Here is a 17,883-nt window from a genome sequence, read left to right as displayed (position 1 = left end):
TTGTGATAGTCAGTGCTGGTTCACACCATCACATTCTCAGGAAGGCAGTGCAGGGCAAGCAAGACCTTTTGACAAAAAAATATTTGCCTGGACCTCCCTGGTGACACAGCGGTTGAGCGCTGGGTTGCGAAGCTGCCTGCGGCCTCTGCAGCGCCGGTTTGATCCCCAGCTGCTCCCCGGCCACCGGAGGAGGGTCCCACATGGTGCGCAGACCTCTCCTGCCGCCCGCTGCTCCCCTCAGCAGTGTCCTTCGGTCCTTCTGCCTGCTCTGCTCCCCGGTCTGGCTCTGGTGAATTCTCTCACCCTCCCGCGCTTCTGACTGTACCCAGAGCTTGTATAAATAAATACAAATAAATCTTTAAAATATATATATATATATATATTTGCCATTTCATAGGGAAGTCAAGCATAGGCATTCCCTGCGACCCAGAAAAGCCATGCCTGCAATATCCCCAACGGAATAAGCCTTTTATCCTGCAAAGGGCACGTAGAGGAGCATTCACAGCAAAGGAGCCAGACATGAAAAGTCACCTCTCGCACAAGTCTTTCTATATCAAGTGTCCAGAATAGGCAGTTCCCTTGAGTCAGAAAGGAGATGAGTGGCCTCCTGGGGCTCGAAGGGTTTTAGTCTTTGATTTGAGTGTTGGTTACGGGAAAGTGTAAATATGTAAAAATTCATCATTTGCACACTTAAGACTTGTGCAGTTGGGAAGGTGAAGCCTTAATTTTAAAAAGAGCTCTTTTAAATTGACCTGGAGGTTGTGCACATGCCTTCATCTCGTTGGCTGGCACTTAGTCACATACTTACATCTAGCTGCAAGGGAGCCTGGAAATAAGATCTTGAAGCCAGTAAATGGGGGGGGGGGGGGATGGGGAGGTGATGACTCTTGACTGCCATGTGCTGTCATTGTCATGTTCTCTTGTTAGTATTATTCACCCTCTCTGAGGATCCTGCTTAGCATCTCAGACTCAGTGCATGATTATTAAGTCTGAGTATTTTGGGTTGGGGCCCGCCTCTGGGGTTACTGTTAAGGAACATGGCCTCACTTTCTTTCTTTCTAGGCTCTACTTAAATCTGGTCCTTGGCAATGTGAACGTGACACTTCTCAGCAATCAGGCCAAGTAAGTATCCCAGCCCCACCTGGCTGACTAAGTCCAGCACTTTGCTCTGTCCAATCAGGAGAAAGGGACTCAGGCTAAAAGTTTTGCATAAATCAAATAATAGTTGGGGTTCTGGCTCTTGGCCTCTGCCACCCTCTTGCTCTGGAGGTAGAATACCTGAGGCAGGTTTCCTTCCATTGACGGCCTCAATATGTTGGGGGGATGGCACAGCCATTTTCCTAAGACAAATGGCCTCCACTCCACACCTTGTCACATTCTTTTCTCCTGAGAAATAGGCATTCCTGACCACCAAAGTCTGTCCATTTGGAGGGGAATGGAACCGTGGTGTATCAGGCTGGGGGAAATGCTGTCTCTGCTCCCTGGCCGTCCCCACTCCGGCATGAAAGCTGAAACCAGGAGTCCCGGGACATAGGAAGCTTGACTCTTTGGCCCTCTTTCCTGGGTTGATCGTCACCAGCCACAGATCTCTCCTCGGTCGGAAAGGCGGGTCCTGGTGTGGCGTGAGGGGGGCATAGGTCAGGGATCTGTGGGCTGAGGGTCCCAGCCAGGACAGGATATGGCTGTCTGGCTTGAGGAGTAGCTACACAACCCTTCCTGGGGCATGTTATTACAGATTTGCCTACAAGGACGAGTATGAGAAGTTCAAGCTCTACCTGACCATCATCCTGCTCCTGGGTGCTGTGGCCTGTCGGTTTGTCCTTCACTACAGGTAGCTGGGACTGTGGTGGTGGTGGTGGGCATGGGGGTGAGCAGGGGTTCCTGAGAGAAGGGTCCAGAGTCTCTCTTGCATCTGTCGTGTTTAGTTTGATAGGTGTAGGGAGAGAGGGGCCATTTCTCATGGAAAATAGCAGTGACCCTCCACCTGTCCAACAAGTGTCTACCCGACGCTGCTGGAGAAACCGTACGGTCCTCAAGAAAGAGCCTAATGTAGATTTGCACACAGTAGAATATTATTCAGTCACAAAAATGAACAAAATCCTGCAACTTGCTACTCCATGGATGAACCTTGAAAGCATGGTGCTGCGTGAAAGAAGCCTGTGACAAAAGGCTTATATTTTGTGAAGGCATTTGTGTGTGACATGTCCAGGACAGGCAAATCCAGAGACAGACTCCTCAGTGGTTGTCCAAGACTAGTGGGGAGGGGCGAGGGGGAGCGGCTGCTAATGGGTACGGACTTTCTTTGGAGTGATAAGAATGTTCCAGAATTAGGTAGTGGTGATGAATGCACACCTCGGTGAATATACTGAAAACCAGTGACTTGTATACTCTGAAGGGGTGAGTTTTATGGGACATGAATTATATCTCTGTTACAAAGAAGAGAGAAAGCAGGAAAGAAGAGAAGGGTGGAAAAAAAGAAAGGTGGATCATCGGCTGACTGGGCTGGATGCGTCCAGACTGGCTGGCTGTTTTGTGGGCAGGTTTCTTCTGGAACCTCATCTGGACATCTGTAAAAAGAGAGTGACACCAGTGCCTGCCTTGCTGCGGGGGGCCATGATGGTTGAGCGCGCGGGTGCTGTTGCTGCATGTGGAGGTGCAATGGAGGTGCAGCCGGCACCCCTACTCCCAGCGCTGCCCTAGGCGCTCCTGCTGCAGCAGGGTTAGCATGAGGCGGGGGCTGCAGCTGCTCTGCCCATGACTTCCATTTCTCCCTCTGGCCCCGAGTTTTCTGCCCCAGGGGAGGCAGCCAAGTACAGCGTGGGCCACCTGTCAAGAGTTTATTTCCTGGCAGGCACTTGCCTGGGAGTTCAGTTCCTGGTCTGGGCACTTGAGTGTCCAAACAAAGGGTCTTTTAGGCCCAGGGCCTGTGCCTGCCTGCTCACTCAAGCCTGGCCTGCTGCCCTGGAGGGCAAAGGCAGCACTGTCAGCAGTGCCTGCCCAGAGGCCCCTCGAGAGGGGTCAGAGATCTTAATGTGCAACCAGGATCCCTTGTGGCAAGCTCCAGGGCTCTCAGAGCACAGCCCTGTTGGGGTATCTTTGGATTGATGACAAGTTTCCAGAATTAGATAGTGGTAATTGACACACAACTTGGCAGATATACTGAGAGCCCCTGAACTGTCCACTTTATAGGGATAGATATTATGGGCTGCGACTTACATGTCAGTTACAAAAAGAAAGAGGGGTGTCCTCATGTTCCTGCTTCCCCGGGGCCTGGGTGTATTGTTTCCACACATCCCTTTCTGGGTTCGTTTCTTGGGGCTGTTGTGACAAGGCACCACAAACTGGGACCTTAAGTCACAGAAATCTGCTCTTTCCCAGTTCTGGAGCCAGAAGGCAGAAATCAAGGTATGGGCGGGGTGCACTTGCCTCTTGCAGCTTCTGGTGTGGCCAGTGGGCCTTGACTTAAAACTGTTTCATGTGAGCACATCTGTTCTCTGTGTGCCCGTGTCTCTGTGGCCTCTGAAGACTCCAGGCACTGCATTTAGGAACCCCGACACAGGATGCCTTCATCTTTTTTTTTTAAAGATATATTTTACTTATTTATATATATAAGAGCTGGGGTGTAGGCCAGAGGTGCAGGGGCAGGGAGTGAGAGGACTCACCAGAGACAGAGTGGGGAGCAGAACAGGTAGATCCACTAAAATACACTGCTGAGGGGAGCAGTAGGAGGAAAGGAGGGGTCTGCTGCGCCATGTGGGCAGCTCCCTGGCCAGGGATCGAACTCGTGCTGCAGTGGCTGCCGATAGCTTCATAGTGCTGAGACTCAACCCTTGCACCACCAGGGCGGGTTGGCTTCATCTTAAGGATGGCTTCATCTTAATAATGACTAATAATGACTCACAAAGACCTGTTTCCAATTAAGGTCATATTCTGAGGTCCTGGATGGTTATGAATAGGCACGGGGCGGGTGGTGGGGGGCACGCTGCAGTTTACCTGCTATGGGCTAAAAATAGGACAGGTGGGGAGCAGCCCACTTGTCCCTGCCCCCATCCTGCTGTTACCCTTCAGGCAGATGACCCACCCTCGCCCTGCCTCAGTGTCTTCACAGAATGCGACCACGGGAGGCAGTTCGCAGGTGGCTCTGGCACGCCGTCTGTCCGTAGTGTCTGGAATGGTGCCCGGCACGCAAGTGTCAGTGTTCACAGTTGTCGTTACCACTGACGGGTTGTGCTGACGCTGCGCAGGCGCAGAAAGAAGCCCCTCATGGTTTAGTGTCTCGGGCAGGCTCCGCTTTGCTTCCTCTTGCCCGCTTGGCATGTGTCCTGGCTAGATGTGGCTAGCCTCTGGGCCCAGCCCCGCTGCGCAGGGCTCGTGTGACCTTCAGTAGGGCCCTTGGCCTCTCTCTTTCTGTTTCCTCACCTTCCCCGTGAGCCAGAGGATACCTGCCCCTCCCAGTACTGCCTGGTCTTTGGGAGGTTGGGGGGGCAGCTGGAGAGGGTGAAGCCTCCGTCTGCCCCCTGTGTGCCACGCGCCCGGGCCGAGTTAGCATCGTCCTCTGTTGGGGTCCGGCTCTGAAGCAGGCAGGGAAGAGGTGGCTGGAGTGGAGCCTGGGCTGGAGGGACTTGGGTCTGGGTCTCATGCCGGCATTCACTGGCTGCGTGAACTTGGACAACTCTTCCCCTCGCCAGCCGGTTTCCTCTCCTGTAAAACGGGAAGTGGGGCTGTGTTAGTTTGGGTTCCCCCAGAAGACACCTGCCAAGACAAGCATCTGAGCACCAGGAGTTTATTTGGGAGCTGCCCCCTGGCAGCACCGGCAGGAAGTGAGAAAGGAGGGTGTCCCATGGGTGCCTGGAGGGCCTGCCGCTGGAGAGCTGGGGGGCAGAGCAGAACACACACCTCAGTTCTCCACTGAGGGATGAAGGGGTGGGGTGTCAGCACCCTCGCACGCCCGGCAGCAAGTCCGGCACAGCGTTCTGATGCCCAGACCCTGCGAACACGCGGCCGTGTGCGGCAGGAGGCCTTGCAGGGGGTCACCCTGGACTATCCGTTGTAGGCCAGTGTCTTCACAAGAGTCCTCGCTGGAGGGAGGAGGGGGATCAGGGTCAAAGGTCGTGATGACAGGCAGAGGTCTGGAGGCTTGTGGGTCCAGGTGATGGGATGTAGGCGGCCTCTGGGAGCTGGGAGCTGGGAAAGGCCAGGAAGTGGATTCTCTACTGCAGCTGCCATGGGGAGCACGGTCCAGCCCCCAGAACCGCAGGAGAGTGAAGGCGGTTGCTGCGAGCCTTGCGGTGTGAGCCGCTTGTCACAGCAGCCCTGGGGAGCCCATACGGGTGCAGGTCAGATGGCGACCTCGAGCCATCTGACAGGTGTCCCAAAGGGCGCGGCCACAGAGCTTGATCTTTTCTCCTCTCTCTACTGAAAAGATATAGATAGAAGGGGCCAGTGGTCACTATGACTCACTCAGGGCCTGTCTCCTGTCCGGAGAGGGCGCCGGTGGGCTTTGCGGTGACCTTCTGTGCCAGGAAACCGTCCCTGCAGGGAGTTGCCTGTTCCAGTTGAGAAGGCCCCTGATGTCCTCAGCGCCAGGCTTCTGGCGCTGTCACACTTTGGGGTCCTTTGTCACACTTTGGGGTCCGTCACGCTTCCAGAAGTGCAGCAGGGAACCCGTCCAGTCTCCCTGGCCGCAGGTGCTGTGCGCACCTGGTGTTCGAGTCACAGCAGTTGGCTGCAGGTGTATGTGTGTGCACACACACACACACCCCCCCACACACACACACCCACTGTCTGTTGCAGGCTCTCTTCTAGCAGTCTTTCCCCAGAAAGGCTCAGGAGGCATCAGGCTCCCCATTTCACACAGAGCTGAGCCCGCCAGTCTCTGACAGGTCACACGTGTCCCTCTGATCCAGCCTGGCTGCCCCGGCCGCCCAGCTCCACGAGCTCTGCCCAGCCCCGGACGGTGGTCACCATGGAGGAGGCAGGGAGGCCTCCAGCTCATCTCAAAGGGACTCAGGCACTTCCTTTGTGCAGCACCGTTTATAGCTGGTTTAAGGGGACAGAGGGGCTGTACATCCTGGCCCTGTGAGAGTTGAAAAAGAATATTAGCTTTCCTGCTTCAAGTCTCCCTGCTGCCACCCCACCAGAATGTCACTCCGCCAGCAAGGAGTTAAAGGGAGGAAGGGCCTCTGGGGCTCAGTGGTCAGGAAAGGAAGGGAAACCTCAGTTGGGCAGGTAGGAGTCAGGTGGAAAGGTGAGGAGAGGGATCGGGCATCTGGGGGAGCTCCCTCTACCTTCCTCTGGGATGTGGGGCATCCGGAGGCGTGCCTGCTGTCGGGGGGTCCTCATGCTGGTCTGTGTCTCTGATGGGGACGGGAAGACCTCCGCCATGGCCCTCACGCCTGTTCCCTCCCCGCAGGGTGACCGATGAGGTCTTTAACTTCCTGCTGGTGTGGTACTACTGCACCCTGACAATCCGGGAGAGCATTCTCATCAGCAATGGCTCCAGGTAATGGGGGGCTGGCTTTGTGGGGGGTGTCCGGGGGGCCAGAGGGAAGTCTGTCATTAAGGGGAGGCCTGTGTCAGGGCGTCACCCTCAGCCTGCATTACCTTCTCCTTGGGGCGGGGCCTGAGGGAGGAAAGTCGAGTCCCTTCCCTGTGTGGGTACTTGATGGTCTGTGGAGCAGCCTTTGGATGACAAAGAAGGGGCTGAACACAACAGGAAGCTTCCCTTCCCATATCACGGAATAATCCATTGGGGATGACTTCAGGTAAGGCTTCGCCCAGGCGCTCAGGCGGTGTTGCCAGGACCTCGTTTCTCCCCCTCTCTCACCTCTGCCTTCCTACGCGCGTCCTTGTTCTCAGGCGCCAGGCAGGGCGCCCAACATGCCAGGCTTGCATCTTGATTTCTAGCCTCCCCAGCACTATCAGGCACTCTCCTCTCCTCTGAGAATCTCCCTGCGCCCGTTGGTGCTTGTTGGATCACATGCCCATCTCTGATCCAGTCACTGGTGGAGAATGCGCTGCTGGCCAGGCGTGCGCCGTGCGTGTCGCGCGCCCACCACAGACAGCTATCGCCAGAAGCTGCGTGGCAGGAGGGGTTTTTCTCCCAGAAGGAGACGTAGCTTCTTATGACGAGGGGCTGGTCCCCTGCAGGGAGATGGTGAGGAGGGTGGCCAGGGTCCTGTCCAGGCCTGCCTGTCACAGCTGTGCTGGAGGAGGGACCCAGCTGGGAGCCCAGATTCCTGGGTCCTGCTCCCTGCGTTGTCGCTGAGCAGCCACGGGCCCGTGGGCGTGTTGTGTGCCCTCTTTGGGCTGTCAGAGTCCCCCAGGGAATTGTGTTCCAGTGTTGCTGGGTTAATCTAGGCATGATTAGGGGGTCCCCTTGACCCCCCATGTCTAGGGAGCCCCACTACTTTCACCCTTCTGCCCCGCCTGTCCCTAAGCTAAGAGTCTCGGGACCCAGTTGGCATTCATGACTTGCCACCTGGGGGACCTGTTTCCCAAAGGGCCAGTTCTGGTTGGGGTGAACCTCTATGCACCTTGTCCCTGTTCTTTCCTGAAACAAAAAGTAGCCACCTCCCGAACCCTCCAAGGGGTTAGCATGGACCGACCACAAGCTGCATTTTAAAGATTGGGGGCTGCCTGCCAAGTCTCCAAATAATTTGCCACCTTCTCACTTTTCTGCCTAGTGGTGTCTTCTGGCGGATCCCTGCCCGCAGGGCTGGCCCTGAGTGTAGGGCCAAGTGGTAGGGACCAGGGGCCAGCGATTTGCAGGGACATAGCCCCGTAGCTAGTAGCCTGTTGGGAAAAATCAGTGTTTCTCAAACTGCCTCATCCTGGCCCAACCGCTCCATTTCCCGTGTAGCCACTGTCGCCCACACCTTTAAAAAAACCTTAGGTAGTTATTTAAAAGGAAATTGTATTTCACCACCTTACATGGAAAACGAGCATCAATTGCAGGAAAGAGGAAGTCGTGTAAAAATATCTTTTTGTTTTTCATTGTGTCATTTACTGAAGTCAATTATTCTCGCTTCCTGGAGGCCGGGAGCCCGCGGCTGGTCTCCCCGCACCTACGTGGCAGGGGATGAGCACTCGTCCACGCCGCGCTCTCCTTGACTTCATCAGGAGAGTGGAAAGAGACTTTTCACCATGAGATTCCGTATCGTCCCGTGTCGTGCTCAGGTGGCATCCACAGCTTGGGTGACACGCCCTGTGCTCTGGGGCGCACTGGAGTAGAAATCTTACCAAATAAGCAGCTGTCATCGTTTTCCTTAATTTTAGTGAATAATATCCCTCTGCTTTTGGGTGTGGTTGGAGGGGAGCCAGGCCCCCAGGAGGGCTTTCTGGTACCTGGTTGGGCTTGCTGTCAGTCCGGCAGGTTCCCCCTTCTGAGGGGCTGGTCCCCTGCAGGGCACACTCTGTTCGTGGCAGTCACTAATACTTCAGTAAGAATTTCAGTGGTCAGCTCTTTTTCTAGTATGGCAAACTGCCCGGGGAGAGGAGGGCATTCCTCAGATGCTCCCAGAGAGAAGAGAGGGGAGTGAGTGAGGTCCCTGCAAGCATGGGGCACACCAGGAAGAGGGGGACTCAGGGACAAAGTGGAACTTCAAAGCCAGGCCTCCCTTGCCTCATACTTGAGCGGGGGCTTTTCTGGGGTCTCCCTGGAGCTCATGCTGTGACGGATGGACTGATGGCAGGAAGGGCTGCCCCCAGCTTGCACTGCAGAGCTTTACACGTGGGTCCCCTCTGCCCCGCTCTGTCATCTCCCGCCCCCCCCCCCACCTGTCTTTGAGCATCTCCCAGGGACTAGACGCCCGAACTAGGGGGCTCCACACACTATGAGCTCCCTCTTGGGGGCACTTGTTTTTAAAAGACCCATTTGTGGCAAGAGTGGTTCAGGAATCTCAGGTTCTAATGGCGCCCTTCCTCCAGGCTTGTCTCCCCACTTTGCCTGGGGCAGGAGCGTCAGATGGGGTGGGGGAGTCTGTGCCAGCGCCTCGTCTTCTGCAGTGGCTCTGGCAGGTGGGCGAATCTGGTGCTTCCGCCCCAACACCTTTTGGCTATTTAGCCCTGAACCCTCACAGCTGTCGGAGCTCATCTCTCCTGGGCCGGTGAGGGAGATGCTTCCTGGTTGTCCCCTCACCCTGGGTCACCCTGCCTTGCAGTGGAGAGAACACTGGGGGGAGGGAGGGGCGGAGTCTGGATTGGAGGAACTCGACCTTCCTCATCATCTCGGAAGCACCCCAGTGCACCCCAGCCCAGCTCAGGAGCTGGGGTTGGGAGCCAGTAAACACCCCACCGTGTGTAGAAATGGCTCAGACCCAAGCTCTGCAAGGAGGACGGTCCTGGGGCCAGACAGCCGTCTTGAGACGAGAGCACAGCCCCCAGGCTTCCTGGAGGCCTGGGCCCTGTTTAGGCCAGCTGAGCCTCTCTTTCCTGGTCCTGGTTGCTCCTGAGACCTGAATTAGGGGCGGATCGGGAAGCGGGTGCCCCACGATTCCCACGTGAGATGTAGCTCGGTTGCTAGTGCAGTAAAGCAGATCCGCTTCCCTGGCACAGTTTGCAAATGAGGGAAAACCACTCATTGGAGTAAACAGGACATTTGTGGAAGGTGCGATTTATGAAGGGGTATAAATAGTTCAAGGTGAAAAGAGCTCAACCCTCATCCTGACCCCTCCTGTGCCGGCTGCCAGCAGCTGCCGCGGCTACCTCCTGGACCAATCCCAGGGCAGAGAGCTCCTTTCCTCCACAGCCCGGTCTCGAGACAGACCCTGATTGGCCAGGCCCAAGTCACATGCTCAGCCCTGAGCCTGTAACTGTGACGGGGGTGGGGGCCAGACCTGTTGGGCTGACTGGGTCACACGCCCACCTGTATTACTCACCTGCACCCCAACCACCCAGACTGGGGTTGAGGTAGTTCTCAGAATCTGAGTGCTGGAACCGGAATTGGGGAGGGAGGTTGATGGACAGGCAGGCCAAAGAGCGACACCCCTCCAGGAGCCCCGGCGGGGATGCACAGTGATGGAGAGCTTGCTGGCTCTTCCGGTGAGCCGGCCCCAGGCCTCTGGCTTTCACCGGTCGGGGATCTTTCTGGGGACTAGCAGGGGGAAGACTGGCAGACAAAGCAGGGGCCTCTGCGCAGGAGTCATTCCTGCCTCTCAGGTGACCCGGTGGAATCGTAGCTGGGGCACAGGCAGAGAGGTTAAGGTGTCCCGGAGGAGGGCACGGACTCCCCAGGCATGGTCCCCAGATGCCAGGACATGCTGCTCCCATCCTGGCCATGCCTGTGCGCTTCCTGGGGCATCTGCCTTCTGTTCCTCGCAAGCCCCACGGGCTCACCTCTGTGGCTGGAGCGGCCCAGAGTGCTACCGTGTGTGGGTTCCTTTCCGGGTGCAAAACACGTCCTCAAACTGATGTGGCCACAGTCACCGGCTCCATGAAGAGCTGGGAAGCACTGGCTTGGACACTTCAAATGGGTGACCTGCCTGGCGTCCGGATTATGTCACGACAGGGCTGTGCTGTCAACAGCGCTTGCAGAGCTGGCCCCGGGATGTGCAGGTGCAGGTGGAGCGTTGAGCAGAGGACGCAGCTGGGGGAGCGGCTTCTGGCCTCCTGGGTGTCTGCCAGCTGGGCCTGGCGAGGCGCCAGGAGCCACAGAGCTGCCACTCAGCGAGGCCTGTGGGGCCCCGGCCACTCCAGAGGGGCGTTCCTTAGGAGCTGTGAGGGGTGGGGCAGGAGTGTGGGGCTTGCCCGGATGAGGATTTGGGGTGGTCCCAGGAGATTTCTTGTTTGTTTCTCAAGCTGAAAGTCTGGAAATAAGACAACTGCCTTTTCTGTTAGAAAATTAGAGCTGGGTGGGGGGCGGTCCTCACAGACCGCGACGGGCAGGACAGGGACACCAGGAGAGGCCCTGGGAACAAGAACAATGGGCATCTTACCTGTCCGCGTGCTCACGTGGCGCCTGCATGGAGTTCACGTCACCCCTGCTGGTGGTGTCCCAGACAGCCCCTCATTTCAGCCGGTATCAGAGCCCCCTGTGTATCTGGCGCATTAGAGCCAGGAATAAAGAGCCACATATAACCTTGCCCCCACCATGACCCCTGAGGCGCTCACAAGCCATTGCCCAGGCAGCTCACGTGTGTCTAGAACTGTTGGGGGACTGTAAAGAGAGGGGATGAGGGCACCCCCGCCCCCCATGAGGTCTGTGCTCCTGTCAAGACTTAGAAGCTCAGACCCACCTGGCAGGACAGGGCGATGCAGGCCTCGGCGACACCCCCGTTCATACCCAGCAGGATGGCACGTGGCACAGCTGAGGCTTCTGGAGTCCTCCCTGGCTGAGGGGTGTTGCCTTGGCCTGCATCATCCTCTGGAGGGTGACTTGGCAGATGATGCAAACATGTTTGACCCCACAGCCTAGTTCTGGGTGAAGAAACAGTGTCATCTCCTCAGGTATCCCCCAAGCTTGTCCTGGCAGCGTGGAGGTGACGGTGACTGCCGAGGGACAGCCGGGGGCACGGTGGCAGAGCCTGTAACACCAGCCAGTGTCAGATCTGTGGATCCTGGCCTGGAGGCCAGACCAGAAGGCTGGGGACAGAGGACAGTCTTCATCACCAAGCCAGCCTGACACAGCTGCCCCTCCCCAGCCCGCCGCTGCTCAGGGATCCCCCTCGAGAGCCCAGTGCCCTGGACCGGCCCCCCACTGCCCTGTCCTCTCCTGAGAGGACAAAGGTGCACTGCCTCTCCCATGTAAAAGCCTCGCCCCACGCCCGGCGCCCCGTCCTCAGGAGGAAGGAGCCCGGCCTCTGGCACTCCTGGCAGAGCGAGTCGCTGCCACATTGTCCAGACACCTGAGCTCCAGGCAGCCCTGACACTGAGCAGGGGGCGCTGACACCAGGCTCCTTCCCTGCTGCGGGCTGAGCCCCACATTGGGGGAGCGCACCCCTGAGGAGGTGAGAGCCCCAGGAGGGGGCTCCACAGTTTGAGGACTGGAGACGTGCAGTCCAGGGCCGGGCGAGGGCTGCTGCGGATGGAGGGGCGAGGCCGCCGTGCAGGCTCGAGTCTGAGTGTCTGGGGCGCAGGGCGCGTGGTGTCTGCTCTGAGCAGAGGTCACAGACACTCTGGTGAGCCAGACCGACAAGCTCCCTGCTCTTCTGCAGTCGCCAGGCTGAGTGGGGAAGACACTTGCGCTCAGGAAACAAGGGGGTGGAAAGTAGTAATTCCAGGTTGTGGTGCGGACACGGAGAAAAGGGAACAGGGCAGTGGGGACCACAAGGGCCTGTCCAGCTGCTTCAAATAAGGTGGTCAGGGAAGGCCTCTTGGGAGAGGTGATGGCTGGTCTGAAGGAAACTTGGATTTGGACCAGGAGCCAGGCAGGCCAAGGTCTTGGGGCAGAGGGGGCAGCAAGTGTGAAGGCTGTTGCTCTGCTTGGGCAGACTGAACCGGCCCTGACAGACTGGGCTTCAACAGCAGAAATGCGTTGTCTCGCTTTCTGGAGGCTGAGCTCCAGGTGCCCGCGGGCTGGGTTCTCCTGAGGCCCCTCCTCGACCCGCACACGCTGCCTGTGTCCCCTCCCGGCACATGCACACTCCTGGTTTGGTCCCCACAGAAGGACACCAGCCCTCAGGGACCAGGGCCCCACCCTAGGACCTCAAGTAATTATGTGACTCTGACCCTCATCACCCCCTGACAGGCCCCATCTCCAAATACAGTCACAGTGTAAGGTCTGGGGTTAGGGCTTCACTATGGGGGGGGGGGGCACAATTCAGTTCTTCACAGGCCCTGAGGTAGCAGCAGGCTTGGGAGGGTCCAGGAAGAAGCCTGGAGCTCAGGGGTGCGCTCTGGGAAGCAGGGCCACCAGGGTCTCCGCGCCGACCTGTGAGCGGTCTGTGCGTGACCCTGTGCTTCTGTGGGATGGGGCGAAGGGCACGGTCACGGCTCGGGTCCATTTCTTATTCCAAGAAGCTGTTTCCGGGCGCAGAGCAGCCCCGCACGCCAGGCCGGGAGGCGAGGAGATGCCTGTGTTGGTCCCGCCTGAGCGCCTTGTCCTTCTCTGTTCTCTCCGAGAATTAAAGGCTGGTGGGTGTCTCACCACTACGTGTCCACGTTCCTGTCTGGAGTGATGCTGACCTGGTGAGTGTCTCCTGCCTGCTGAGGCGGGGAGCAGGCAGTAGGGAGGGGACCCTGATGGGGGCCTCTGAGGACTCTACCTGGGCTGACTTGGGGACAGGTCGGGGGGATGTTTCTGGAAACTTCCTTCTACCTGCAGACTGGGGCAGAGCTGACGGGGACAAGCTGGGTGGAACCAGCACAGGGCATCAAAGGGACGGAGGTGACTGAGCCAGGGAGGGGAAACTGAGAAAAATGGCTTCAGAACAACTCCCAGGGACCCCTGTTCTGACATAAAGCGAAGATGGAAATAACCTGGTCCCACGCCAAGGACCCTGGTGACAAAGCAGGACAGAAAGTGGGGCCCTGCCTCCCTGGTGGCTCAAAGAGTTAAGACGCAACCTATGAAGCTGTTCGCAGCCACCACAGCATGAGTTCCATCCCCGGCCAGGGAGCTGACCCACAAGGCGCAGCAGACCTCTCCTGTCTCGCCCGCTGCTCCCCTCAGCAGTGGATTACAGTAGATCTGCCTGTTCTGCTCCCCACTCTGTCTCTGGTGAATCCTCTCAGCCCCCATTGCTCTGGCTCATGTATGCATAAATAAATCTTAAAATAAAGAAGTGGGGCCCTGGGTTTCTCTTGTTGGGGGCAGAGAAGGACCAGAGGAAGGTCTGACTTCACAGGCTTCCTCTCTGCTTTCCCCACCTTCTCCGCAGGCCGAATGGACTCATCTATCAGAAGTTCCGCAGTCAGTTTCTAGCGTTTTCGATTTTTCAGAGTGAGTGTCTCTTGCTGAGATTCGGGGGAAGGGACACAGCATCCTCTGCCTTGACTGGCGGATGCCACTGCTGCCCCTGGGGGTGTCTTGTGTGGGAGGGAGGCGAGACTGGGGGAGGAGGTCCAGACACCTCATTGACTCCCCCCTCCCCCTCCCCGCAGTCCCAGGAGGCTGACCCAGCCCCTGCCCCGGAGCCCCAGTGCTGCTCACTCCAGGTGAGAGCCAGGACCCAGCAGTGTGGGGGACACTTGGTTGTCTTCACAACGGGACTTGGCTCTTTCTTATTTAAGATCAGCTCTGGTTTTATGTGCCGTCCCAGGGGTCATGGGGGGCTTGGAGCTGTTAGGCACAGGGAGAGAGCTTGACTTTTCATGAAGTGTCTAGGTCTGTTCCCTTTGAATTTTGTGCTGTGTACACATCACCTATTAAAAAGCACAACTTAATTTTTACCTAGAACCCTGCTCACAAAACAGATCATAAAGCTGAGCATGAAAGTGACGTGTAATCCTACCCTTAGGCTGGCCGCTGCTAACAGGGAAGTCCTTTCAGATGTTTCTTAAATGCATTTATACATATTTGGAGCAGTCGGGATAACCTACAAGTATGGGGTCCCCTGGCACATCACTCCTCTTACAAACCTGTTATTTTTCTGCTTTAATAACTTGTCATTTTAAGCAATTTTCTACATCAGCACACTGGATCCTACCTCCTTGTTTTTAGTAACGACGAAGGATGCTATTGGTGGAACTGGCTTTTGCTTGTCTTGGCATCGCACACAGTTCCCAGCGTGGTGCTGCCATTCCACCAAGCATCTATTGAGTGCCTACTGCATGCTTAGGAAAGCTCAGAAGTTTCTAGTCTAGTTGGGGCTTAGCTGGAATAATATGAACTTTTTTCTTGTATCCTGGGTGAGGGCATGGGGGGGGTGGGGGGGTGGTATGCTGGGCCGAGGTGGGAAAGGCTGCACTCAGACTGCCCCCCTCTGGGCAGTGTGGGCACCGGCCCCAGCGCTGCCCAGTCCTCCGGGCTCTGAGCTGCTGTGCTCCGCCTGCAGGCTGCGTGCAGTTTCTGCAGTACTACTACCAGAGGGGCTGCCTGTACCGGCTGCGGGCCCTGGGCGAGAGGAATCACCTGGACCTCACAGTGGGTGAGTAGTGGGATCTGTGGTGGGGTGGAGGGTCAAGCCAGCCTCCCCCTGCTCCCCCAGACCATTCCCTTCACTCCCCACTGTGCCCTAAGACTGCCACAAGAGTGACCACACTCCAAAGCCAGGGGCACTGGTCTCCACCCAAGCTGCTGCTTGTAATTCATCGTGGATTCTGTTTCAGCAACAAGGGGGAGGCGGGCGTGGGCCCGGCCCCCGGGGCTGGCTTCTTGCTACTCCCTCTTGTCTACTTTTTGTCTTTTATGATGCGCAGACGTCAGCCTCGAGTTGGTGGGGTGTGTGCGGTTGGTGTGTGGTGTCTGCACACAAGCGTCTGTGTGCAGATGCTTTTCTTTTCTTTTTTTTTTAAAGATTTATTTATTTATTTATTTATACAAGCACTGGGTACAGTCAGACGCGTGGGAGGGTGAGAGAATTCAGAGCCAGAGTGGGGAACAGAACAGGCAGACCAACGAAATACACTGCTGAGGGGAGCAGCGGACATGGCAGGAGAGGTCTGTGCTCCATGTGGGACCCTCGACAGAGGCCGGGGATGGAACCAGGGCTGCAGAGGCTGTGGGCAGCTTTGTAGCCCAGCGCTCAACTGCTGCGCCACCAGGGGAGGCCCTGTAGATGCTTTTCTTTTTCTTTTTTTTTTTTTTTTTGGTGGGACCCTCGCCAGTGGCCTGGGATCGAACTGGCGCTGCAGAGGGTGTGGGCAGCCTCGCAACCCAGCACTTAACTGCTGCGCCACCAGGGGAGGCCCTGCAGATGCTTTTCTAACAGGAACAATCAGAAAAGTTTGGACCATCTGACCTTTATTTTTTTTTTTAAGATTTATTTATTTATTTATACAAGCACTGGGTACAGTCAGAAGTGTGGGAGGGTGAGAGGATTCACCAGAGCCAGAGCGGGGAACAGAACAGGCAGACTGACAAAATACACTGCTGAGGGGAGCAGCGGGCACGGCAGGAGAGGTCTGTGTGCCATGTGGGGCCCTTGCCGGGGACCGGGGATCGAACCAGCACTACAGAGGCTGTGGGCAGCTTCTCAGCCTAGCGCTCAACCGTTGAGCCACCAGGGGAGGCCCCCCATCTGACCTTTATTTTTTTATTTATTTATTTTTTTAAAGATTTATTTTATTTAGTTATACAAGCACTAGATACAGTCAGAAGCGCGGGAGGGTGAGAGAATTCACCAGCGCCAGAGCGGGGAGCAGAGCAGGCAGAGGGACCGAAGTACACTGCTGAGGGGAGCAGCGGGCGGCAGGAGAGGTCTGCGCGCCATGTGGGACCCTCCTCCGGTAGCCGGGGAGCAGCCGAGGATCGAACCGGCGCCGCAGAGGCTGCGGGCAGCTTCGCAACCCAGCGCTCAACCGCTGCGCCACCGGGGAGGCCCCCCATCTGACCTTTAAATGGGATGGTCCACATCTAAAATCTCTAAACTTTCAGGGGAGAGCTTTTTAAATAAAACCCTGCTCTCTTGGGAGGTGGTTGTTTCCATCAAGCCACTCAGCAGACCAGCCCGCCTCCCGTTGGGCGTGATAGACGCCAGAGCCCATTGTAAGTCGAGTTAAAGAAATGATGACAAGCCTGGCCTGCAGTGGCCCTGAGCGCTGTCAGGCCCAGGTAGTTCCGGGACTTGAGGGCAGCCAGACCTGGTAATGGGGCCCGCACCGTCTCTGGGTGATCTCCACAGCATCCCCAGCTGTCCCCCACCCCGCATGTCTGTGGCTGGCCAGTCTTGGGGTGAGTGGCACGGCTGAGCAGTAGGTACTTTGGTGGGGCCTGGGGGGCAGCGGGAGCCCCTGTTACCCAGCCCCTCTGCTCCCTGCTCTCCACAGAAGGGTTCCAGTCCTGGATGTGGCGAGGCCTCACCTTCCTCCTCCCTTTCCTGTTCTGTGGCCACGTGAGTGCCCTGGAGTTCGTGTATACTCTTGCTCTGGGCTGATGCCTAGGAACGAGGGTTTTAAGGCCTCCCCCTCTTCACCAGCCATGCCCGAGCTAGGTTGGCCCTCTGGCCCAGGGGCGCCAGAGGTGGGAGCCAGAACGGGCCCTTTACACCAGTATCTCCCACCCAGGCCCCCCGACCTGCTCCGGCCTAGGGTGGCTTTGGGGGGGTCCGTGTGTCAGGGCATTTGGGGGCGGGGGGCGGTGCTTCTCCCTGTGCTGCCCCAGGTGGGTCTCAGGGAGTCGGGCGGGTGAGCAGCGCCTGCCTCTCCTCTGTCTGCAGTTCTGGCAGCTCTATAACGCAGTCACGTTGTTTGAGCTCTCCAGCCACGAGGAATGCCGAGAATGGCAGGTATGGGGGATGGGGGTAGGGGTGTGTGTGGGGGTCCTGGGGAAGACCAGGCTGGCTGAGGGAGAATCCTTTCCCTCGCACCTTGACTGACCCTTCGTGGGGCCTGCTGCCCAGAATTCTCAGCCTAGGTGGTGGGAGAGAACTTGGGAGTCCAGGGAAGCCCTCAGTGGCGCAAGAATGCCAGGGAGGTTCACCCCATTGAATACTGTGGGGAGCTGAGAGAAGAGCCCCTCAGGACCCTGCCCTGGGGGCTCACACCTTCGACTGGTTGGCCCAGATCTCTCCTGCTCACTGCCAAACCCTGCAGAGTGTGGGGGCTGGGGCTGGGGTGGGGGGGTGGGGGTCTGAGGTCCCAGGGAGCTGGGCCTCCAGCTGGGGCAGCGGGCGGGAGTGAGCACAGCCTGACTCCTCCGCCCCGCCCCGGCCCCTCTCTGGTCGCCCACAGGTGTTCGTGCTGGCGCTCACCTTCCTCGTCCTCTTCCTTGGCAACTTCCTGACCACACTTAAAGTCGTGCACGCCAAGCTGCAGAAGAACAGAAGCAAGGCCAAGAAGCCATGA

The 17,883-nt window shown here is 57.4% G+C and overlaps 1 protein-coding gene across 2 annotated transcripts in view; it reads left to right on the top strand.

The window, feature by feature from the left end:
* The window catches only part of TMEM120B (transmembrane protein 120B), a gene marked incomplete at both ends in the record, with an annotated part of 38,072 nt that extends 20,189 nt beyond the window's left edge, over positions 1–17,883 (top strand). For both annotated transcript variants that reach the window (XM_084254305.1, XM_084254304.1), the window contains 9 exons: positions 1,063–1,122; positions 1,736–1,831; positions 6,413–6,502; positions 13,060–13,125; positions 13,818–13,879; positions 14,934–15,026; positions 16,867–16,931; positions 17,256–17,324; positions 17,770–17,883. In XM_084254305.1, the coding sequence (XP_084110431.1) occupies positions 1,063–1,122; positions 1,736–1,831; positions 6,413–6,502; positions 13,060–13,125; positions 13,818–13,879; positions 14,934–15,026; positions 16,867–16,931; positions 17,256–17,324; positions 17,770–17,883 (715 nt within the window). The remainder of the gene's footprint in view (positions 1–1,062; positions 1,123–1,735; positions 1,832–6,412; positions 6,503–13,059; positions 13,126–13,817; positions 13,880–14,933; positions 15,027–16,866; positions 16,932–17,255; positions 17,325–17,769) is intronic.

The sequence above is a fragment of the Talpa europaea genome (assembly GCF_964194135.1).
Source record: "Talpa europaea genome assembly, chromosome: 14".
NCBI classification, from domain to species: domain Eukaryota; kingdom Metazoa; phylum Chordata; class Mammalia; order Eulipotyphla; family Talpidae; genus Talpa; species Talpa europaea.
The sequence above is the reverse complement of the archived record's forward strand: the minus strand, read 5'-3'. Positions and strand labels throughout refer to the sequence as shown.